Raw genomic sequence first — 24,712 nt, 5'->3', positions numbered from 1 at the left:
TAGTTTTGATGAAGTCTAGTTTGTTTGTTTGTTTGTTTGTTTATTTATTTATTTATTTATTTATATGAATCAAGCTTCTGATATCCTGTCTAAAAATATCTTTGCCTAATCCCAGGTCACAAAGATTTTCTCCGCTTTTCATTTTACATTTAGGTCTATGGTCTACTTTGAGTTAATTTTTATATAAAGTGTAAGAATTATGTTGGGGTTCATTTTTTGGCGTGTGGCCATTTGTTGACAAGACTTTCCTTTCCTGGGCATCTGGGTGGCTCAGATGGTTAAGTTTCTGTCTTGGGCTCAGGTCATTATCTACAGGTCCTGGGATTGAGCCCTTAGTCGAGGCTGGTCCTGGCACAGCGAGGAGTCTGCTTCTCACTTTCCCTCTACCTCTCTCTCTCATTCTCTGTCTCAAATGAATAAATAAAAAGTCTTTAAAAAAAAAAAGACCGTCCTTTCCCCTGTGAAGTGTCTGTACATCTTTTTCAAAAAACAGTTGACCATGTTTCTTTAGACTTATTTCCGACCTCTATTCTCTTCTGTCTCTGTCAATACCATGCTGTCTTGATTGCTGTAACTTTATAGTAAGTCCTAAAATTTGGTGGTGTGATTTCTCCAACTTTGATTTCAAAATTCTTTTGGCTATCCTAGTCTCTTTGCATTTTCATAGAAACATTAGAATTAGCTTTTCAATTTCTACAGCAAGACCTGCTGTGATTTTGATTGGAAGTTGCATTAAGTCTGTAGATGAGTTATGGAAGATTGACATCCGTACTATGTTGAGTCTTCCAATTTATGAACACAGTGTGTCTCCATTTATTTAGACCCTCTTTGGTTTCCTTAATTAGCATTTTGTCCTACATATGTTTTATTATCTTTATACCCCAAAATTTCATTTTTTGAATACAGTCTTTCACTTAAGTATGATGTTGACTATATTAAAGATGCTGTTTCTTATTTTGAGGCAATCCCCTTCTATTTGTAGAGAATTTTTATTATGAAAGGATGTAGTTGGGTTCCCCCCCCAAAAACACCAATTAGTATGATGAAGTAGGTTTTTTTTTTTTAATAGTGAATTACATTGATTAATATTTAAATAGAGAAACAGTCTTGAGTTCTGGGATAAACCCTACTTGGTCATGGTGTATTATTCTTTCTATATGTTGCTGAATTTGAGTTGCTAATATTTTCTTGAGGATATTTTACATTTATGTTTATGAGAGATACTGCATTGTGGTTCTCTGTCTCTCTGGAATGTGTCTGGTTTTGGTTTTAGAGTAATGCTGGTATCATTTTTTTTTTTAATGCTGGTATCATTTTATGAGTTTGGAAGTATTTTATTTTCTTGAAGAGGTTGTACAAGATTTGTATTATTTCTTTTATGTTTGGTAGAATTTGCCATTGAAATCATCCAAATAGAGACTTTTTTGTGGAAGATTTTTAACTACAAATTTAATTTCTTTAATAGTTCTAGGACTATTATGGAATAGTTATAGGATATTAGTAGTTATAATTGCTATACCTAATGGTTATGGGACTATTAATAATTCTCTATTTCCTCTTGTGTGATTATGCAGTTTGTGGTTTTTAGAGAATTAATCCATTTCATCTAAATTATCCAATTCAGGGGTGCCTGGGTGGCTCAGTGGGTTAAAACCTCTGCTTTCAGCTCAGGTCATGATCCCAGAGTCCTAGGATTGAGCCCCTCATCAGGCTCTCTGCTCGGCGGGGAGCCTGCTTCCCCCCTCTCTCTCTCTGCCTGCCTCTCTACCTGCTTGTGATCTCTGTCTGTCAAATAAATAAAATCTTTTAAAAAAAAAATAAAATTATCCAATTCATGTGTATGAAAATTACTATTGTATTCACTTATTCTTTTAATGAATTAGGATTCTGAAGTGATAGCCCTTCTTTCTTTCCTGACATTGGTTATTTTACATATTTTCTCTTTTCTATTTTTTTCCCCTTGATCAGTTTTGCTGAAGGTTTATCCACTTCATTTGCTTTTTCAAAGAATTAGGTTTTGGTTTCATTGGTTCTCTGTTGCTTTCCTGTTCTCAGTTTCATTGATTTCTGCTCTTTTATTATTTCCTTCTTTCTGTTTAGTTTGGAGTTTATTTGCTTTTTTCCTGGTTTCATAAGCTTGAGGTTTAGGTAATTGATTGATTTGAGATCTTTTAAATTTTCTAATAAAAGAAATTAGTGCTACAAATTTTCTTTAAAGTACTGCTATATATGCAAGACAGAATTGTGATACCTTGTATTTTCATGTTTATTTAGATGAAAATATTCTCTGATTTCCAAAAAGACTTCTTTTTTGACTTCTGGATTACTTTTGTGTTTTTTAATTTCCAGATGTTTTGAGATTTTCTTATCTCTCAGTTACCTATTTTAGTTTAACTTCATTATGGTCACAGGACATAATTTGTATGATTGCAATTCTTTTAAATTTGTTAAGGTTTGTTTTATTATCTAGGATAAGATATATCCTAGTGATGACCTATCTGCACTTAAAAATAATGTGTTTTGCTGTTGTTGATATTAATCCACCTCGTTGTTGGTTGTTCATGTCTTTTGTATCCTTGTTGATTTTCAGTGTGGAAGTTCTATCAATTATTGAGAAAAAAATTCTCTACCTTCTAACCGATTCTTATTATCTGTCTTGTTATAGCTATCCTGGTGGGTGTGAAGCATCTCATTGTGGTTTTGATAGCTGATCATGTTGAGTATCTTTTCCTGTGCTTATTAACCCTCTAACTTTGGTTAGTGTTTGTAATTCCCCTTTTTTTTCTTGATCAATCTAGCTAAAGGTTTATCAGCTTTATTGTTCTTTTCACGTAGCCAGTGCCTGGATTCCTTGATCTTCTCCTTTTTTTTTTTTTTTTTTTAGCTTTTATTTCACTTATTTCTGATCTAATCTTTGTTATTTCCTTCTGCTAGTTTCTGACTTTGCTCTTTTTCTAACTCTCTTAGGTGTAAAGTTAGGTTGTTTATTTGAGATTTTTCTTGTTTCTTAAGGTGGGCTTGTACAACTATAAATTTCCCTCTTAGAACTGCTTTTGCTTCATCCCAAATATTTTGAACCATTCTGTTTTCATTTTCATTTGTCTCCATGTATTTTTTTTTATTTTGTTGATTTCTTGGTTGACACATTCATTAGTAGTATGTTGTTTAACCTGTATATATTTATGTTCTTTCCAGATTTTTTCTAGTTTCATTCGCTGTTGTGCTTGGAAAAGATGCATGGTATGATTTCAGTCCTTTCAAATTTATTGAGACTTGTTTTACCACTTGATATGTGATCTGTACTGGAGAGTGTTGCATGTGCACTTGAAATGAATGTGTATTCTGCTGTTTTGAGATCCAGTGTTCTATATATTTATTAGGTTTATCCGGTCTAATATGTTGTGCAAAGCTTTTGTTTCCTTGTAGACTTTCTGTCTAGATGATCTATCCACTCACATAAGTGTGGTGGTAAAGTCCCCTACTATTACTGTATTACTGTTCATTTCTCCCTTTATGTCTGTTAATAATTGCTTTATGTATTTGGGTGCCGATATGTTGGATGCATAGTTAATCTACATTTGTTATATACTCTTGATGGAGTGATCCTGTTATTGTTATGAAATTCTTGCTTTTCTTTGTTTCTTGCTACAGTCTGTGCTTTAAAATCTGTTTTGTCTGGGTTGCCTGCCTAGCTCAGTTGGTAGAGCATGAGACTCTTGATCTTGGGGTTGTAAATTCAAGCCCCACGTTTAGAGATTACTTAAAAATCTTTTTTAAAAAATAATAACAAAGTCTATTTTATCTGATAAAAGTATTGCCAACCTGGCTTTTTTCTTTTTTTTTTTTTCCATATGCATGGTATATGTTTTTTCAGCCTTTTCAGTCTGTACAAGCCTTTAAGTCTGAAGTGAGTCTCTTATAGGCAGTATTTAGATGGGTCTTGTTTTTGTTTTGTTTTTTTAACCTTTGAGTTACCCTATGTTTTTTATTGGAGCAGTTTATTTATATTTAAAGTAGTTACTGATAGGTATTTGCTTATTGCCATTTTGTTAGTTGTTTTCTAGTTATTTTTATAGTTATTCTCTGTTTTTTTCTTCATCTCTTGCTCTTATCCCTTGTGGTTTGATGGCTTTCTTTAGTGTTAGACTTGGATTCTTTTCTCCTTTTATGTATGTGTGTATGTGTATTAATAGGTTTTGATTTGTGGTTCATATATAATAACTTACATGTATAGCAGTCTATATTATTTAGTTTATGGTTGCTTAAGTTTAAACACATTCTAAAAGCACTAAATTGGTACTTCCCCCTCCACATTTTATGTATATGATGTCATATTTTACATCTTTTTATTTTGTGTATCCCCAAATTTTTGTAGACATAATTGATATTATTATTGTTGTGTTTTAACCTCCATACTTGCTTTATAAGTGATTTATCTACTACCTTTATTTAGTTTTGTTTTTACCCATGATTTTTTTTTCCTAAGGGCCTTTTCTTTCCACTCAAAGAATTCACTTTAGCATACCTTGTAAGGCTAGTTTAGTGGTGATGAATTCCTTGAACTTTTTTTGTCTGGGAAACTATCATTCTTTCTAGTCTCAGTGATAACTTTGCTAGTTTCTCCTTTCAGCATTTTGAATATATCATGCCACCCTCTTCTGGTCTGCAAAGTTTCTGCTGAAAAATCAGCTGATAGCCTTATAGGGTTTCTTTTGTATATAATTGCTTTCTTTTCTTTTGCTGCTTTTAAAATTCTCTATCATTACTTTAAGCCATTTTAATCATTATGTGTCTTCGTGTACACCTCCTTGAGCTAATCTTGTTGGAGCTTCTCAGTGCTTCCTGGATCTAGATGTCTTTTTCCTTCTCCAGATTAGGGAAGTGTTCAGCTATTAGTTCTTCAAATAGGTTTTCTGTCCCTTTTTTTCCCCTCCTTTTGGGATCTCTATATTGCAGAGGTTATTATGCTCAATAGTGTCACTGAGTTCCCTTAATGTAATCTCATTTTTTTTTTAGTTGTTTTTTGTATTCTTTTTTCAAGTTTTTTTTTTTTTTTTAATTTTTTTTTTATAAACATATATATTTTTCCCCCAGGGGTACAGGTCTGTGAATCGCCAGGTTTACACACTTCACCACACTCACCATAGCACATACCCTCCCCAATGTCCATAATAACCCCACCCCCCCAACCTCCCTCCCCCCATCAACCCTCAGTTTGTTTTGTGAGATTAAGAGTCACTTATGGTTTATCTGTAATCTCATTTTTAATTCTTTCTTCTTTTTGATGTTCAGCTTGGTTGTTTTCCATTACCCTGTCTTCCAGATCGCTGAACCCATTCTTCTGCCTCCTCTAATCCTCTGTTGATTTCCTCTAGTGTGTTTTTTGTTTCCATTATTGAATTCTTCATTTCTTGCTGGTTCTGTTTTATATTTCCTCTTTGTTGAAGTTCTCTTAAGTTCATTCAATTTTTTTCTCAAGTTCAGTGAGTATCTTCATGCCCTTATGCAGAAGAGTTATGTAGTGCCCTGTAGCACAGTGTCCCCTGGTCACCAGGGTCAGGTATTCCAGCAGTGTCCTCTGTGTGGGCTATATATGCCCTCCTGTTGTGGCTGAGCCATGTTTGCCTTCAGCCCAGTTGAGGTTTACCTGCTTTGCCTACTGTGGAGACACTGGACAGTATTTAGTCCCTGAGTTGTTGGGGAGCCTGTGTGAGATTGTGATTGGCTGAGAGGTGGGCAGGGTCAGTAGTCAGGCCTGCCGTCTGCAATTAGCCTCTCTGTTGGTACATCGAAAGAAAGGGTTTTCTCCCTACAGAGCCCATAGAGGCTTTTGTTGAGGGCCGGAACTGGCAGTCAGAGTAGATGTCTACAGTCTGCCTTTCGCTGAAGCTGCAGGCATGCCATATGGCAGAGCATTCTTTCTGTACAGTCTGCTGAAAGACTTGGCTCCTGGAACTGTGGGCAAGCTAGTTTATAGGATTAGCTGCCTCTTCCTCAAGGGAGGAGTTTCTTTGGAATGGCATCATTCCCTGCCAGAGCTGCCTGCAGGATGTGGAGGAGCAGGAGCCTCTTTGAAGGGATGCCTACCAAGGTGGGTGGGTTGGAACGGGAAGGTGGCAGGGGAATGTCGGGGCAGGGCATGTACTGTTAGCAAGTATTAGTGCTATTTCCTACGGTGTCCAGCTATCTAGGCTAGGGGAGGGGAAGAGAAATGGCTCCCACCATCACTTTTCTTTTAGGTAAATCTCCTGAAGATCCCTGCTCCTCCAGCATATGTTCTGAGACTAAGAAATAAATCTCCTTCACATATACCCGAGACGCTTTTCAAACTGCTGCTTCCATGCCCTCTTTAAGGGCAAGGACTCAGTTTCCTATTGCCTCCTACCTCTTTTGTTAAGCCCACTGATTTTTAAAGTCCCCAGAGGTAAGCCCCACTGTTTAAGAGTTTCAGAAGTTAAGCCGCATTAGTTTCCATAGCCAGATGTTAAGGGGATTTGTCTTCTGAGGGCCCCAGGGCCTGAGGTGCTTGGAGTGTCTGAGGTGGGGTCTGATACTCTAGATTCTCCATGCTTATGGTATCTGTCCCATTTGTGGTTTGTCTCACCAGGGGTTTGGTTCCCAATGAGTCTCTACCTCTCCTACCTTTTCTAATATAGCCTCATCTCTGCCATTAACTGTGAAGGTGTGTTCTGCCAGTCTTTAGGTCATTTTTACGGTTAGTTGTACAGATGTGACTATTTTCTTGGTGTGTTTGTGGGACAGGGTAAGCTGAAGATCTTCTTACTCTACCATCTTAGTCCCTCTCTGGGTCCTGTTTAATTAATTCATTCTGATAATGTATCTTTGAGTTAGTGTGTTTAGAACATTTACATTTAGTGTAATTATTAATATGCTTGGATTTAGGTCCAACATCTTGTAATTTGTTCCTTCAGTATTTTGATCCTTTATTTCCTCCTTTTCGTTCTTTTGTGTTATTGAACACTTTATTTTAATTCATCTATTGTGGTTTTGGCTATTATCTCTGTACAGGTTCTTTAGGAGTTTGTCTAGGAATTATGTATTTATGTATGTGTGTGTGTATATATGTGTGTATGTACACATATATATACACTTACATAAAATTGTTTTACTTCCATTTGACGTATAAAAGTTTCAGGTGACAAGTTAAAACCTTATCACTGTATAGGTACGTTTATCCTTCTACTTTTATGTCATGGTTATATATTATGTATATGTAAACTGAAAATTCTGTCAGACAGCAGTTATAGTTATTTTCAAACATCAGACATTTTAAAGCATTCAAGAATAGTTTATGATATTTGCCTCTTTGTGTTACTCTTCTTTTATTCCTAATGCTCTAAGTTTCCTTCTGATACCATTTTGCTTCTCTCTGAAGAAATTCCTTTAGAGCAAATCTGTTAGAAATGAATTCTTTTTCTTCTTCTGGGAGTGATTTTTATTTCACCTTCATATATAAAGGGTATTTTTGCTGGATATAGAATTCTGGGATGACATTTCTGTTCTTTCTGCATTTTAACTGTTCTACTTTCAATTTCATTCTAGGGTGACAGTTCTGTTCTTTCTGCATTTTAACTGTTCCACTTTCAATTTCAATCAGTTTGGCTTCTAGCTGTCCTTCAAATTGTTTGTTCTTCATAAGTGTTGTTTGTCTCTGTTTTTAAGAATTTTTCTTTGTGTTTAGTTTTCAGAAATTTGGTAATGTTGTGTGTGAGTTAGACCTTGGGTTTATCCTGTTTGAGGACTGGGAATGATGAAGACAGAAGATTTCCGAGGAAGAGACCGTGTTGCATAATTTAAATTCATAAATAACTGTGCCAGTTAAATACATTTCCATAGTACTTGATCGAGAAGTTAGAATGTCGTTGGTGGGAAATACAAACTATAGTAGTATTTTAATTATTGCAATTATTATGGCTTTTCAGTGGGGGACTTTTTCATCCTGTCCATAACATAAACATACTAGTATATTAAAGAATGTTACATATTCCTAGAGCATAGAGAGACAGCTCTATAAAATCCACTGAGAGATGTTAAAAAAATCCTTTAGGAATGGTTCTAGTCCTCACTTCATCTTTTAAATTTTTCCAGATTATTTACAAATAAAGCATGCACTGGCCATATCCCCTGCTGTCCAAAAAATTTTCCCATCAGTGTTCCTAATATTGTGGCCATTTTTTTTTCTACTGGAATGAAATGTTTCCTGGAGTTTCTAGTGTCCATTGGAGGTTTCATCTGGTGCTATCAAATCACCATTCTGATTGTGGCAGCTCTTATCCTCATGATTTTACAACTTGATCATCCCATGTTTCTTTTTGGAATTTATCAGGCCAGATTTGTGTGTCTGTGATGGGATCTTTGAACTTCTCCATAGATTTATGATTTTACTGTTATATATGAGGCCCTCGCATAGGGTGCCTGGGTGGCTGAGTCGTGAAGCGTCTGCCTTCAGCTCAGATCATGATCCCAGGGTCCCGGGATCGAGCCCCATACTGGGTGTCCTGCTCGACGGGTAGCCTTCTTCTCCCTCTTCTATTCCCCCCGCTTGTGTTCCATCTCTTGCTGTCTCTTTCTCTGTCAAATAAATAAATAAAATCTTGTTTAAAAAATCTGTTTATAGCATAAGGCAGTTCCATAATTATACTATGTATACTAATACATAGCATCCTAGCTTGTATGGTATTTTTTTTTATTGTGTGTCTCTGCTACTTTAGGTAGTATCAAGCCATTAAATAGTTATTGTATTGTTTATTAAGGGATATCTGAGGAACTTTTTTTTTTTTTGCAGTATTTCAAAGAAGTGAATTATCCCAAAAATGATCCAGCTCTTAGTATATAAATTTACTTTTTTTTTTCTTTTTTTTTTTTAAGCAAGTTGCTCTATCTTAGACAACCACAGTTAACTCATTGGATCAGTTTGGCTTCCAGTAACAAAATTAGTTTTATCAGAGTAACTGCAGTACCTGTTGTAAATCATCTCTGGTATTGTCACTTTTTGTGCTTACTGTGAAACCTATTAACAAGCAGTAAAGTCAAGATTTATCCCTAGAGGATGAAAGTTTTGCTTGGGGGTTGGACAGTTCTTGATTTACGGAATGGAAACACAATCATGAGATTTCGTTCAGTAGGTTGGTTGTTGGAGTAAGAGTGTCCCTAGTGGATGGTAATATGAAAAGCAGAAAGTAACAATATTTCATAATTATTCAACTAGTAGAAAACGTAGAGTGGTTTCCTTCAGCAATATGGCTTTGCAACATTGCAACATTAGGTTTAAAGACCCTAGTGTAAGTTCGGAAGATGCTTTAACCAATTTAGTTGAAGTCTGTGATTGCTCTGAGGGAAAAAGGATATCTTAGCTACTCAATTAAGGCATAGGATTTAATAAGCAGTGGCTCTTTGGTGTTATGTTGTGAAGTTAATATCCCCAGAACACAGCATAACTTTTTCATATTTTAAAAAGAAAATCAGGATTACCTAAGAAGAATCCATCTAGATTCAGGGCTCTCTTCCAAATTAATCTGTCAATCTCTGGATTCTTTTGCCTGGAGGAATCTAGGAGCTAATTTTTTTTTCCTTCTACCCTCTTTTTTGCGGGTGGGGGATGGAGGAGACCGAATTATGCATAATGCTTACTGAATTATGCACAGTATAGTTTTTTAATGTCTACATCACCTATAATCTAATCATATGTAGGAGCCTTAATGTATTCTATTTGGAAACAGATCTGTGTATTATATTTGTAGATGTTGTGTTACAGAGCATAAAGAAGTATTCTTCAGGTAGTGGTCCCAATAATATTATTTACAGATTGGGACCTGGGATTGTTAGAGGTTCTTAGTACTTGAGTTGTTCTGTCAAGCCAAGATAAACTTTATGTCTTTAAAGACTTCTACAGTTTTCTCTAGACTTTCAATTTTTTTATTATTTTCTTTCATTATTTGTTACAGCCAGTTATCTTTACTGTAAGACAAATGTGTATTTATTTATTTATTTATTTATTTTACTCATTACAAGTCAGTTTGCCCCCACTTCCCCCTCCCAGTTTTGTTTTTTTGTTTTTGTTTCTTTTTGGTGAGGGGGCTTTAAATAACTTCAGAATTTTACTCTGAAGGATCTAGACACCAAAGAGCCACTGCTTATTAAATCCTATGCCTTAATTGAGTAGCTAAGATATCCTTTTTCCCTCAGAGCAATCACAGACTTCAACTAAATTGGTTAAAGCATCTTCCGAACTTACACTAGGGTCTTTAAACCTAATGTTGCAATGTTGCAAAGCCATATTGCTAAAGGAAACCACTCTACATTTTCTACTAGTTGAATAATTATGAAATATTGTTACTTTCTGCTTTTCATATTATCATCCACTGGTGTGTCATACTAGTAGGGTTAATGGGAGATATGGCGGCTCCCATATGAGTAAGAAATCTGTATTATTATCCATCTATAATTTTAGGTAATTCTCCTTGGAAGTTAAGAAAAAGGACAGGGCATTGTTGGAATCCAGTGTCTTCCTTGGAGCAGCATCTTAGACAGATACTGGATAGTTGTCCTTTTGTGTTTTAGCCAGTATGGGACAGCTGTAACTTTAATGACCCCTTTGCTTATGGTTTTTTCAAGTACCTTTTTCTAAATCTCTCAAATCTTAGAAGACAGGTCTTTTGGCTGTTTTATCTGGAGAGCCAGAATTATATTAATTTCTAGCTTGTTTAATTTTTAAAACTCTCTGGCAATGTCATATATTGAGTATTTTCTAAGTTGGCAGCCTTATATTTTAACTTATTCTAATTAAATCCTCTTATTCAAGTTTGAACTAGTATAGTAGAATCTAACAATCTTACATTTTGTAGCAAATTTCTGTCTTCCTAAAGCTGGTGAAATCCTTAATTATAGACCTTGGCTTGGATCCATCACAGAGTTTAATTTAACATCTGTAGACTTGGCTTCTGGCCTAGTAATTTTACTTTAGTAAAATAATTTACTAGTAATTTAACTTTACTTTTTGAGAAAGCTCTGAAGAAAGGATGGCTCATATAGAAGGTAAGATAAAACTTAGTATAAAGAGAAAAATTCAAAGATAGTAAGATTCAGAAGGTTAAAGTCTTTGAGAGAGATTATTTTAAAATTATAATTTTATTTTGAGGTCTCTGAATACTAAGTGAAGAAAGAAGCTAACTATTTAGTGTTTCATATTTTGTCTCCTAACTTTTTGAGCTTCTCTTAAACACATTATTTATTGATTTTAACGTATTGAAAATTTCCCATAATGGCTGGTGTTCTAAGTCATATTTTTTTAACCATTTACTAAGGAAGCGCAAGAGTTAGGATTATAGTAGTTCGTACAAGAAGTAGTTCCTCCAAAAGAAGGACACTTTGACACAGCATGACACATACAGACCACCGTGGATGGTCAGTAAGTATGTGTTGTGAATAGTGTCTCAGGTCACCTGACCAAGCAGAGGCTAGGAAAGATCTCATAGTTAGCAACTCATAAACATGGACCTCAGAGTACGAATAAAGTAATCTTTTTGACAAATAACAAGATAAGGGAGTGCTCTCATGAAGAGCACAATTTCTGTATAATATAAAATATATTCACTTGGTTTGTACTTTTTTCCCCCACCATAAATTCAGGGAGTTCTAAATATGCTCTGATTATGTCTGCAAATCATTTATATATGCTCTAATTTTTTTAGTATTATAATTCACTTTCAAGCTTGGGCCATCCTAACAGAAGCAAAACCACAAGTGTTCTTACGTGTTTTTTTCTGTGCAGTGAACAATCCTGTAACAAATGTAACTTAAGCATATCTATGTTAACATGAAACTAAAATAGTAAGATGATATGCTGGCTTCGTTTTGAATCTTGATTTTAATTTTACAGGTTTTCCTTTAGAAATGAGTTGCACAATCGAGAAGGCACTAGCTGATGCCAAAGCTCTTGTTGAAAGATTGAGAGATCATGACGATGCAGCAGAATCTCTGATTGAGCAAACCACAGCTCTCAATAAGCGAGTAGAAGCGATGAAGCAGGTTTGATTTTTCTTTCTTGTTGATTCCATTTTGAAAAAAGCAGTCAGACATTTATGCATTGCTTGAATCATAAACTTCTGCTTAATTAATATTTTGTTATTTTCTTAATGTTCTATAAAACTTAAAAGTAGCCTGACTTTGGGGCGCCTGGGTGGCTCAGTGGGTTAAAGCCTCTCCCTTTGGCTCAGGTCATGATCCCAGGGTCCTAGGATCGAGCCCCGCATCGGGTTCTCTGCTCAGCGGGGAGCCTGCTTCTCCCTACCCGCCTCGCTGCCTGCCTCTCTGCCTAATTGTGATCTCTCTCTGTCAAATTAATAAATAAAAAATCTTAAAAAAAAATAATTAAAAAATTTAAAAATAAAATAGCCTGACTTGTAGGTTTTAATTTTACTGTAGATTACCCTATAATTTTTTCAGTGTCCAAGTTATATATATATATATGTATGTATATTCTAAAAACTGTATATTTGATTATTTGTTTTTTGGACGAAGTTCTATCTGGTTTATACATTATGCAGTTGTTGAATTTGTACTTCCTACCTTCATTTTCACTTAATGCTACCAATTAAGAAATGAAAAGGACTTCACTTCTTATTCTTATAATCCATAGAATATATGTAAGAACTTTCTTAAATAACTGTATATAAGAACTTTCCAGTGGTCCATGGAGTTTAGCTACCATTTTAAAAGGATCCTTCTGATAAAAATTTTCAACTCAAAGAGAATTATACAATTTCTTGTATTTTGATGGTAATGAGTTGGGGGAAATGTATATTCATATGAATGCCTTTCTTTTGAAACTCATCCATTTTGTAAAAGGAAGCCACCCTGGGATACTGCTTTTAACAAAGCTACTAGAAATAATGGAGCAAGTTTACTTGTTTTGTTGCCCTAAACAGATTACATATCTCCCTAACTGTCCAGCTTGACTCATGTATTCCAAGGAACATATATCTGAATTGAGTTGTAAAAACAAAGGAATATAACAGTTAAAGAACCAGAAATGTTATAATGAATAAAAACATTACTGAGCGGAACATCAAAGTGCCTTGAAAATGAAGTAGAACAATATTAAAGTTAGACTCACATTTATTTATAATTTTAGTTCTTTTGCACATGTTCTTTTACTATTGTTAATGAGATATAATTCACAATACCCATAAAATTAACCCTTTTGAAGGGCATAGTTCATTGGATTTTAGTACGTTCACAGGTTGTGTAACCATACTCACTAATTCTGGTACGGTGTCATTACCCCAAAAGCTCGCCTCCATTAACGGATGTTCCCTAGCTCTCCCTTCCCTCAGCCCCTGGCACTAATCTATCTCTGGATTTGTCTCTTTTGGACATTTCATATAAATGGAATCACAGTATGTGGCTTTTTGTAACTGGTTTAATATAATGTTTTTGAGGTTCATCCATGTTGCAGCATAAGTTTTTTATCCCTCTTTATTGCTGAATAATATTCCATCATAAGGATATAGTGCAGTGTGTCTATCCATCAGTTGATGGACATTTGGATTGTTTCTATTGGGGGGCTATTATAAATAATATTCCTATGACTATTAATGTATAAGTTTCTGTGTAGACATATATTTTCGGTTATCTTGGGTATATACCTGGGGGGTAGAATGCATGGGTAATATAATAGCTCTGTGTTTAACTTTTTGAAGATCTGCCTGACTTTTCCAAACAGCTACACCATTTTATATTCCACTGAACAGTACAATTACTCCACATTCTGACGCTTGTTATTTGACTTTTTGATTAAGATCATCTTAGTAGTTGTGAAGTGGTATCTTACTGTTCTATTGAATTGCATTTCCCTAATGACTAGTAATATTAAACATCTTTTTATGTGTTTATTGGCCATTTGTAGACTTTCTCTAAAGAAATGTCTTGTCAGATCCCTTACCCACTTTTTTCCAGCTCTGTTGAGATAGAATTGACATATAACATTGTGTAAGCTTAAGGTATATAAGATAATTTGATACACATGTATATTGCAAGATGAGTACCACAGTAAAGTTAGTTAACACCTGTGTCACCTCACATAATTACCGTGTGTGATGAAAACATTTAAAATCTACTCTTACTGATTTCTGAGTGTATAATACAGTATTGTTAACTATAGTCACCATGCTGTACATTAGATTCCCCAGAACTTATTCATCTTGTTTGCCTACTTTTAATGTTATTATTATTAAATTAGAATTATTATTTTTATTGTTACTAAGAGTTGTAAGAATTCTTTATATATTTATAAATATATATATTTATATATATAGAGAGAGACCCTTATCAGATATGTATCTGAGATACATACTTTCAAATATTTTCTCTCCACATGTTCTTTTCTGATCTTTTCATTAGTATCAGGAAGAAATTCAAGAACTTAATGAAGTTGCAAGGCATCGGCCACGGTCCACATTAGTTATGGGAATCCAGCAAGAAAACAGACAAATCAGAGAACTGCAACAAGAGAACAAAGGTAAGATACATAATCTTAAAAAACAAAGGAGTTTGACAACTAAAGTTGAGAACCAAGAATGTTATAGTGAATTACGTTGCTAAGGGGCTTATCAGAATGCTTTTGAGAATAAAGGAGTGGGCTTTAAAGTTAGATTCACATTTTTTAAAAAAATAATTTTTCATTTCTTTTGCACGAGTTCTTTTATTACTGTTATTGAGATGTTTCACATACCATAAAATATACCCTTTTGAAGGGCACAGTTCAGTGGATTTTAGTTAAAATTAAAAGAGCTGTAGGGGGTGCCTGGGTGGCTCAGTGGGTTACAAGCCTCTACTTTCAGCTCAGGTCATGATCCCAGGGTCCTGGGATCCAGCCCTACATCGGGCTCTCTGCTCCGTAGGGAACCTGCTTCCCCTTCTCTCTCTGCCTACTTGTGATCTCTGTCTATCAAATAAATAAAATCTTTTTAAAAAAACTAAAAGAGCTGTAATATACAACTGGACTCTTAACTTGGGACCAATTCATATTTTCAAAAATGTGGAAATGGCCAACTAAATTTTCTTTTTGGTATTCTCATTTCTGATCCATATGCCCCAATCATAATGTATTCATCATTATCCTTTACTACATATGAATGTCTACCTTGCGTGGAGTAATCTTAGATTCTTAGCCTCAATATCCAGTTTATGCCATTGTTGTTACCTATGAAGTAACTCCCTTTCCTTCTCTGCAGAGCTACTACTTCAGTCCCTTGCTTTGATGTTCAAAGTCTCTTGCCTGATCTCTCCTAATTGGCCTCTGTGATTTGAATCTCTTTTCCCCCTTCATTCTATCTACAACACAGGCATCAGATTCATTTTTCAAAGATATATCTGGTTGTTATTTTTTTGCTTTAGAACCTTCATTGTAAACTTATTTCCTTATGCAGAGCTTTCAACTTCAACTCAAGGCCTTTTTCTCTGTCTTCTTCCCGTACCTCTCTTCTCCATGAGACCTTTGTTCTTGCTGCCCCGCACTAGTTCCTGAACACAAAATCCACTTTCGTGCCTCCCTGCATAGAATGCCCTTCCCTTTATTTTTCATCTTTAGAAATCCAAGTTCATCTCAATAATATGAAACTCACCAGTTTCTGCTCATATAGACTTTGTTTATATATATTTGGGTAGAGCTCTGCTCTGTACTTTACACACTGTATTATAATTATTTATGTATTTGCTTTCTCCTCTCGACTCTGAGCTCCATGGTCTTTTGTGTATTCCTAATATAGAGCATTATCTGGTACTTAATTATTATTCAGTAAATATTTGTTGAAATGATTCTTTAAAACTAAGCTTTAAATGGTCATTTAAAAAACTAGTAAGGGACTCCCATTTGGTGTGCTTGCTTTATGGCAAGATTTTTACACGTTTTCTTTTCAAAACACCCTCTTTCTAAGTTGCTTTTTTGGTAAATACAGTGGAAAAGAGACTATTGTGTGCATCTTTAACTCAGGTTTGAGTAAAATATATTCTTGTTCTTGTGATTCTGATAGAATTACGTACATCCCTGGAAGAACATCAGTCTGCCTTGGAACTTATAATGAGCAAGTATCGAGAGCAAATGTTTAGACTGCTAATGGCTAGCAAAAAAGATGATCCGGGTATAATAACGAAGTTAAAAGAACAGCACTCCAAGGTAATCCATTTTATAAATATAATTTGAAATGAAAAAGAAGCATAATTGGTTAACTTGTGTTGAGATTTCTTTTTAATCACAGGTATATAACATATCAAATATTTCATCTTTCTGATATTTTCTGCTTTTCCTTATTTTTGTCATTTCTTATTACATATTTTGTTTGATTTACTTTCTTAACTCCTATTGTTCTCAGTAGCTTTAACATATTTTCAAAAATAAACTTTATTTGGGAAGTAAAGGTAGGTATATTAAAAAATATTTTTATAAGGTTATCTGCTTTTAAGAAATATTTCTTCTAATTTGTGTATTGACATTTGTTGCAAAAACAAAAATTGAAATGCTGAAAAACATTTTCAGAAATCTGAAACCAGCTAAAGGTAGATCTGTTTTTCTTAAGACTGTTTTCTGAATGAGGCTAATTAATCCAGACTGTAAATTATACTGATCGTGATGGAAAAACCATGGTGGGGGTGGTGCAAGGAGGAAAAGAACCAACATATTAAGATTTGACCCCACCCCCACTCCCCAATCACATATCACTTAACACCATTTTTAGAGACAGAGATAAACTGGTTAGAAATTGTTTTTTTCCTCCTCTGTTCATTTCACTTATTGACATCCCTGTGTCTGTTTCCTTTGTGTATGTCCCTTTGTTTATTAGCAACTGCTATGAAGACAAGTAGAATAATTCTTTCCTATTTACATTTTAAGCTGAATTTTAACTGCTGCTGTGAATAAAAATATTAGAGTATTGTGATTTCTAGTTATACCTGTATTGGATAATGATGACCTAACTTAATAATAGTTAGCTCATCATTATCTGATAATTATTAGTTAAAACTAACATTATGTAAGAAATACTGTTTTAAGACATGCATTTATCTTTCTCAATAACTGAAACACATTTTAGAGTCCTTAAAATAATTCTCCCATATTGGTGCTTACAGGTATTTTTAAATTATAAATTATTCTATTAAAATTAATACCTAGTAAATAGATATTTGTGTGACAAGTTTTCATATTAAGAGAATTAGTAATAGATACTCTTGTGTCAATTTTATAATAAATTAATAAATATGGGTTTAATGTTATCTAATTAAACTATTCATTTTCTAACCAAAAGGAAGAACCTTGGATGTTTAAGTGGCAATCTTTTGAATATAGATTTATGTATCTTTAATGAGATCATTATAAAAACAAAAATTTAGATATATAACTTGAGTGTTTCTTTTAAAGGTACAAAGATGAATTGACTGAAATTGTTGGTAAAATAAATATAATCTTGAGAAATTGCAAAAGGCCCTTATGTTTAAAACCTAAGAAATTTGTTAAGATCTAAAGAGATCGCTCTACCAAAGAATGTTTAGCATGAGATACTGCAGGTTGCTAGTTTCATCTGGTAGCAGCTATTCCAAAAGCAAATATTTTCTAGAACACATTAGATTTTACCATTCACTAGTGCAGTGTTATTAATTAGGAAAGTTAAACATTTCTTAAGATAACTGTAGACCATCTTTTATTATGTAGATTGAATTCATCTGAGTGCTGATCCTTCCATAAAATGACTGTTCAGTGACTTGTATGTTAATTCCAACTAATACATATTAATGTTTGTGATTTTGATTTTTCCCAAAAAGGAGACACTTCAACTCAATTAAACACTTATTAACACTTGTCCTGGCTTAGTTATTATAATAATAAGATGAATAAATAATAAGTTCCATCACTCTGCCGTTAGAGCTTAGAGTATAAAGGGAAATATAAACAGAATAAATAAGGTAGGATGTGATGAATCCTAAAATAGAGATGATTTAATATGGAAGTACTAGTGGAGCAAGATTAGTTCTCATGAAGATAATCTGGGAAGGTGTCAAGAAAGACAAATTCATCCAAGTCTAGCCTTGAATTAATTATTGGGGTGGAAGGGTCAATAAACAGAAGTGGGTGAGCAGAGAAACTTGTAGGATAAAGGTGCAGAAATAAGAAATTCCAAGATGTGTTTAGGTGTTGATACTCTGATGAGCCTAAACACACAAAAAATTTTATAACGCATTTAGGGGTAATAAGCGCAGTTACACATAACAGCATTTTGGCATAAGAGATCATTTTAAGACCAACTGTAGTACAGAATTTTACCCTCACTTAGAAGTTTTTGAGTATAGACTGGAAAATCAATAAAAAGTTTGAGAACTCATTTTTTCCAAATACTCATTTTTACATTATTTTTGAACAGATGCCTTTTTGGAAATCTTAAAAAAACAAACATTTCAAACAGTTGGCTAACACGCATGAACTAACACTCATTCAGTTTTTAAATTACGGATAATATCCGTATTAACATTATAATGACTCTATACTACAGATTGACATGGTACATCGTAACAGCTCCGAAGGATTCTTCCTTGATGCATCTCGACACATCTTTGAAGCATCTCAACATGGACTGGAGAGGAGGCACTTGGAAGCAAATCAGAATGTACACTAAATAAAACAGTCAACTTTTGGGGTGTGGATGGAAGGGGGGGAGGTCCATTTAAAACATTCTTTGACATTGAATTTTCCTTCCAGTTTAAATCAGCAAATAAATGAAATTGCCTTAAATATATATATACTGTGCTTTTGATAGCCATGCAAAAATATTCAGTGTAGAAACTTTACATGTCATTAATTCTCTGTGTATTGTATCATACACAGCCTGTTAGATAATGGCGGGCTTTAAAGGTTGTTCAAGCCAGATTTTCATTTTGTTGCTGCAGAATTTTGTAAACAGCTACCCTCTTTGTGGACATCAAAGTATTTTCTTGGAAGTCATTTTAATCTGATTTCATAGAAGTTTTGTTCGAACTATTAAAGGAACAGTTTTAACTCAGATTTGTAATAGTTTGTAGTTCTTTAGTTTGAGTTCTCAATAACCTAAAGATGCCTTTGTTTAGGTTTCATACTATATGTATATGTATATGTATATGTTAGTAATATATGCTACATTGTCTTTTTGTTTTAATTATTGTGGCAGGTCTTTATTGAGCAAATTTGAAATAACCCTAAACAAAAGTTAAAAATGAAAGGCATTTCAAAAAAGTTCAAGGATTGTATTACTGACAGTTCAAGGATTATGTTACTGACTCTTCTTGCTTTTCAGTTTTGAAAGTACAGCTCTTGGCCTCTGTGTTCACTAAAAGACCTAGGATACTTCCCTAAGGATTTTATTGTAATAAATGAACCCTCCATGAACTGGGCCTATAAAACTGTTCTGTTTGAAATCTTGGTGGTTTTTTTTTCTCATGATTTAATTAGAATAGACTCTGTCCTGAAAAAATTAATTTTCTTCCATTTTAAAGGCAAAGAATTATTTGCTTCCTGTACAGCCTTTTACCCTTAAAGGACACTAAATGATAAACTGAAGAAAATGTTGGTATTCAGAATTTTTACTCATCATCCTCAGTCTGTTGCTGCAGTTGTCTGTACTTAAAGCTTGTTTTTAAACATTAAGCTCCCTTTCCAGAGGGAGAGATTTTAATCATTTTTTTAAAAAACTATTTCAGAATATGATAGATGTTTGTCTTGATATTATTGTTGCTACCGTAATCTAATCCAGGACTGTCCGATAGCACTTCCTGAAATGATGGAAATGTTCTTTATCTGTGCTGTTCAGCATGGAAGCCACCAGTGCCACATGGCTATTGAGCACTTCAAGTGTCACTAGTGCAACTCAGGGACTGAATTAACTTTTTTAAAAGGTGTTTAATTTTAATTGACATTTACATAGCATCATATTGGGTAGTACAGATTAGTCCTTTTGTTTTGGCTTTCTGCATACTAGCATTGTATAGGTATCCCCATTAAAATAATTTAAGGACCTGCATTTTTGTTGTTACAATGTACTAAATGTGTGGTTTGCTAAAGATACTATTTGTTCTCCATATTTTTCCACAGTTTACTAGTTTTGTAAGTTTGGGAGGTCCTTTCAAAATCCTTTTTACAAATCAGATATATACAATTTAAGAGACAAGGTTATTGGGGGAGATTTTAGCTTTTGAGTTTGACCTTAATAAAAATCACCCTCAACTGCCAGTGAACAATGGTCTTAGAAGCTATTTGTTGAAAAAATTATTATTCTCAAGTTTCTGTTGATTTTTAAACCTCATGTCTGTCTCTTTCACTTGACTTTAAGCTCCTTGAAATCAGGGAACATGTCTTGATAGGTTTCCTATTCCCATTGCTTAGCACGGTGCCTGGCATATCACAGGTGTGCAAAAAGTAATAATAGCATGAGATTGGAAGAAATTTGTACTACCTGCTGCACCAAATAAATGTGGCCATTTTATACCTAAGTGATATTTGAACGGTTGGCAAAGAAGGCCATTTAATATTTTAATACTCAAAAGCAGACTTCTGTTCATTTTATTCAATATTTATTATCCATTATGTACCAGACATGGGCAAATATAAACAAGATACAGTTCCTCCTCTCAAGGAAGATTATAATCTGGAAAAGTTTCTAGGTTGGATTGAGATCAATTTTTAGACATGGATAATACAGAAAAGACTTGTGAATCATGAAGATGTTAGGGGTAAAGAGATCAAATATGTCAATTTTTGTCTTCCCCATTACTTTAATTAGTACTATATGTAGGTATAAAAAAGGAAAAGTTGTTGATCATTTGTAGGGTGAGAGGAATGTGAAATATGAGTACACTTCTTCTTGCTAGTGGGTTTAGTTATATTGTGGTGTTTATCCTTACTTGTAGCCCTGACAGAACTCTGATTTCAAAAGCACATTCATGGTCAGTCAACTTTCTGGTAAAACTGGTTTATAAAGTACCTTCATGTTAAATGGCAATGTAAGAATATTACATCCATATTAAGTGGCAAGGCAGACTTTTTAAAAAGGAGAGGATCCAAAAATAAAACTAAAGTATTTCACTGATTTGCAACTCCCATCTCTTTTTTTCAGGAATTACAAGCACATGTTGATCAGATAACAGAAATGGCAGCAGTAATGAGGAAAGCTATTGAAATTGATGAGCAACAGGGTTGCAAGGAACAGGAGCGAATATTTCAACTTGAAGTAAGTTTTAAATTGCAAGTGTGGGTAAAAACTGTCCATATAAAGATTTATGCCAGAAAATACATCCCATTTAAAAATATATGTATACACTTCTCTGGAAAACTGGTAATGTTCTGTTTCTTAACCTGGATACTGGTTATATGGGTATATAATGCAAGACCATTTCCATAGTAATAGAAGAGTCCAGGATCAGTAAAGCAGTATTTGAGAACATTGATGTTTTGATCCTGTGTTGCCTCCTGTTACTGGGTGAATATGCTTTTTAATTTAGTAATTTAAAAAATTTCTTCATTCTGTTGGAAATGATGATGATGCAGGAAATTTTTCTAAACCACGGATATTCTTAGGGCACTTGTATTTTTCTGAGGAATATAAAAGCTTTTCCGTCCTTTATTTGTGGCAGCAAAAGCATCAGTCATTGTTGAATAATTCAGATCAGTAGAATGGACTTTTATACTTTATTCATTTTTTAAAGATTTTATTTATTTGACAGAGAGGGAATACAAGCAGGGGGGATGGGAGAGGGAGAAGTAAGCTTCCCGCCAAGCAGGGAGTCCAACGTGGGGCTCGATCCCAGGACTCTGGGATTATGACCTGCGCTGGCGGCAAACGCCCAACAACTAAGCCAGCCAGGTGCCCCAACTTTTATGTTTTAAAAGCTTCATTTTGAAATCATAGTGGAGATGCTTTTGGTTATGGAGGGCCTAAAGTGATTTCTGTCTCTAAGCATTTTTAAACAGGGTTAAGCAAACTTTTTCAGTAAAGGACCAGATAGGAAATATTTTAGGTTTTGCAAACCAAACATTCTGTTGCAACTACTCAGCTCTGCCATTGTAACACAAAGCAGCAATATACAGAAAAAAGACTGAGTTTACCTATGTTCCTGTAAAGTTTAATTTAAAAACAACAGACCTCAAGCCAGGCTGTATGTAGTTTGCTGATCCCTGCTTTGTACCAGTCAAATTTAGAAAGACTGAAGACAAAGTGGTTGAGAATTACAAATGTTATTTTTAAATGTCTGCTAATTTCTTACAGTAACTAATCTGGGGGGGAGGTGGTAGTTACTAGTGCTAGATCTGGTCACTTGCCTTCTTGAAAAATACCACAATTCACTCAGCCAACCCTGCTGCTTTCAAATTAGAGGGAAGAAAACAAACCAGACCAGATGGCTTGTCCTTCATTCCATGCTTTCATGGAAAGGAATAAAAGGACTAAAGTACTAAGAGGTCCTAGTCCCAGGGTATTATTCACAGGCTTTGTTGAGTTTATAGAAATATAAACCTAGATATTATTTTCTTCATCTATACTGTGAGTGTAAAATAAGGCAATTTCTCAGGTTCCATCTATATTCAGAGCTGCATAAATAAGAAGGCTTTGCCCTGCTGGAAAACACTGAGCACAGTTCCTGTATCTTTAAAGTTTTCTTTGGATTCAAGTTGTCAACTTCAACTGCATATATCATTTTGTGTATGCCAATGATAGAACCTTCTGTCACACCTTCATATGTTTGGCTTAAGATATGTTTGTATTCTCGGGGCTGTCCTGCTGACTGCATCTTTGTTTTTTTACCCTCTTTTAGCAAGAAAACAAAGGCTTGAGAGAGATCCTTCAAATAACTCGAGAATCATTTCTGAACCTTAGGAAGGATGATATGTCTGAAAGTTCATCTTTGTCAGCATTAGTGACCAATAGTGACCTGAGTCTGAGGAAAAGCTGAAGAGCCTATAAGTGTGTGAGCTTCTTACAAGGCTCTAAATGGTCACCGGGACTGGTCTACTAAAGTGAATGAATTAACAGAAAAATCTGTCTCAAGCTACCCTTTGCTTTATTTTTTTTCTATAGTATGTACAGTGCACTGGCAATGATATTCTTGAGATAGCAACAAAAAAATGCATAGTTAATGGTCATAGACTTTATTCCAAAATAAAATTTAAAATAGAAACTTTGTTAACTGATGAACAAACTAAAGATTTTCTGAGTGCTAAAGTGTCAAGAGCTTCCAGCAGTGCAGGTGGCATTCTGGATGACACTTGGATAAACGTGACTATCCCCAGTAAGTGTTTGGGAGTTCATGAAATTATTCTCATTTTGCCACAGTTTTATGAAGAAAGATTGTCATACAAATTTTATTTCTCCTTGTATGGCGTCAGAGTTATCAGAGAGCTTTACGTACCATGAGACTTCAGCTTTAATGATTGCCTGTCTACCTTCCCATAAATGTAAATTTTTGTCAAAGAAAATTCAGTTAGCAAGGCCATAGGAATGTTTTATATGCACCATAAACAAGAGGTGATTTAATTTTAGCTAACTTGCCATAGTTAAAATAGCTAACAATTGTCCGTAAGTTGCTTAAGTATATGAAATATTTCAGGAATGAAAGAGAAAGAATATTACTTTCTAAGAAAGAAGATCTTAGACATATTAGTAGGTTAAACTACTCCTTTGAAAGATTTAAGTTTTGGTTCTAAATCAATAATGAAGATGAGATTTTTCTCTTCTCTGGTTGATCTTTAAGGATGTTATGTAGCTCTTAGCTGAAAGAGTTGAAATGTTTGATACAGCATAGGTAAGGTAATTTCAGAGTAAATTAAGAATTGTTCTGCCTCACTGAACCCTTTTTTAAAAGTATTTTTTTTTAAGTATTCTTAAGATACAGAAAGTAAGTTAAAATTTCGAAAAAAAAATTGTTTTCTGGGTCTATTCTTAAGCTTTATCTGGTCCTCATAACCTGTAAGATTTTTCTTATAACCTCTCAGTCAAAGGGGGGTGGGGGGAAGGAAGTCTATGGATTTATAAGTATTTGTTTTATTTTTTACAAAATATATATCCAGTACGTAAATTTTTAAAAGCCACTAGACATAAATGTACTTTAACATCAGTTGAAATCGAAATTTTTCTTATTTTGTGATTATAGAATAAAAGGATAAAAGAAAAATGTCACATATGATTAAATATATTCATTTATATTAAAATTAGCACAATAGGAAATTCCACTTTTGGGTATATAATTTGTTAAAGAAATATTCACATGGTAATTTTTGTGTATAATTTCATATATTGATAAAATTGAAAACTACTTTTCACCTTGGAATTTTCTATCCTAAGTTTGGGGTGAGTAGGGTCAAAGGGGCTGACTGAAAAGGGCTAATGGCCCAAACACTGAACAGATTCTCAGAGGCCTTAATTGATACTTTATAAATGACAGTTTTCATTTTAAACTTTTCTATTGGTTTTGGGGTAAGTATCTCTTAATTTGGTGACACATTCATTCATAGTCTTTATCCCAAGTCAGAATTAAAGAAAATAAGCTACACAGTTGAGATTAAGTCTGAGGCAATTCATTGAGGCAGCTCTGTTACAAAATGTTACTTGATAGTTATTTTTATAAATAATTTATTCTTGGTCCTCTTACTTGGATATAATTTTAAGATCTTGGTGTTTAAAGA

General features: G+C 34.1%; 1 protein-coding gene across 3 annotated transcripts in view; it reads left to right on the top strand.

The window, feature by feature from the left end:
* The window catches only part of FGFR1OP2 (FGFR1 oncogene partner 2), a 29,320-nt gene extending 5,114 nt beyond the window's left edge, over positions 1–24,206 (top strand). The window contains exons 2-8 of one of the 3 annotated variants that reach the window (XM_032855209.1): positions 10,472–10,551; positions 11,900–12,048; positions 14,422–14,539; positions 16,053–16,195; positions 18,561–18,674; positions 21,153–21,266; positions 22,846–24,206. In XM_032855209.1, coding sequence (XP_032711100.1) covers positions 11,914–12,048; positions 14,422–14,539; positions 16,053–16,195; positions 18,561–18,674; positions 21,153–21,266; positions 22,846–22,983 — 762 coding nt within the window. In that variant the 5' untranslated portion in view covers positions 10,472–10,551; positions 11,900–11,913 and the 3' untranslated portion in view covers positions 22,984–24,206. The remainder of the gene's footprint in view (positions 1–10,471; positions 10,552–11,899; positions 12,049–14,421; positions 14,540–16,052; positions 16,196–18,560; positions 18,675–21,152; positions 21,267–22,845) is intronic. The other 2 variants (XM_032855208.1, XM_032855210.1) reach the window with 2 other exon arrangements.
* Positions 24,207–24,712: the final 506 nt, after the last annotated feature.

Source organism: Lontra canadensis, unplaced genomic scaffold (genome assembly GCF_010015895.1).
Source record: "Lontra canadensis isolate GAN:19392208 unplaced genomic scaffold, GSC_riverotter_1.0 scaffold9, whole genome shotgun sequence".
Classification (NCBI taxonomy): domain Eukaryota; kingdom Metazoa; phylum Chordata; class Mammalia; order Carnivora; family Mustelidae; genus Lontra; species Lontra canadensis.
This window is presented reverse-complemented; position numbering and strand designations above follow the sequence as displayed.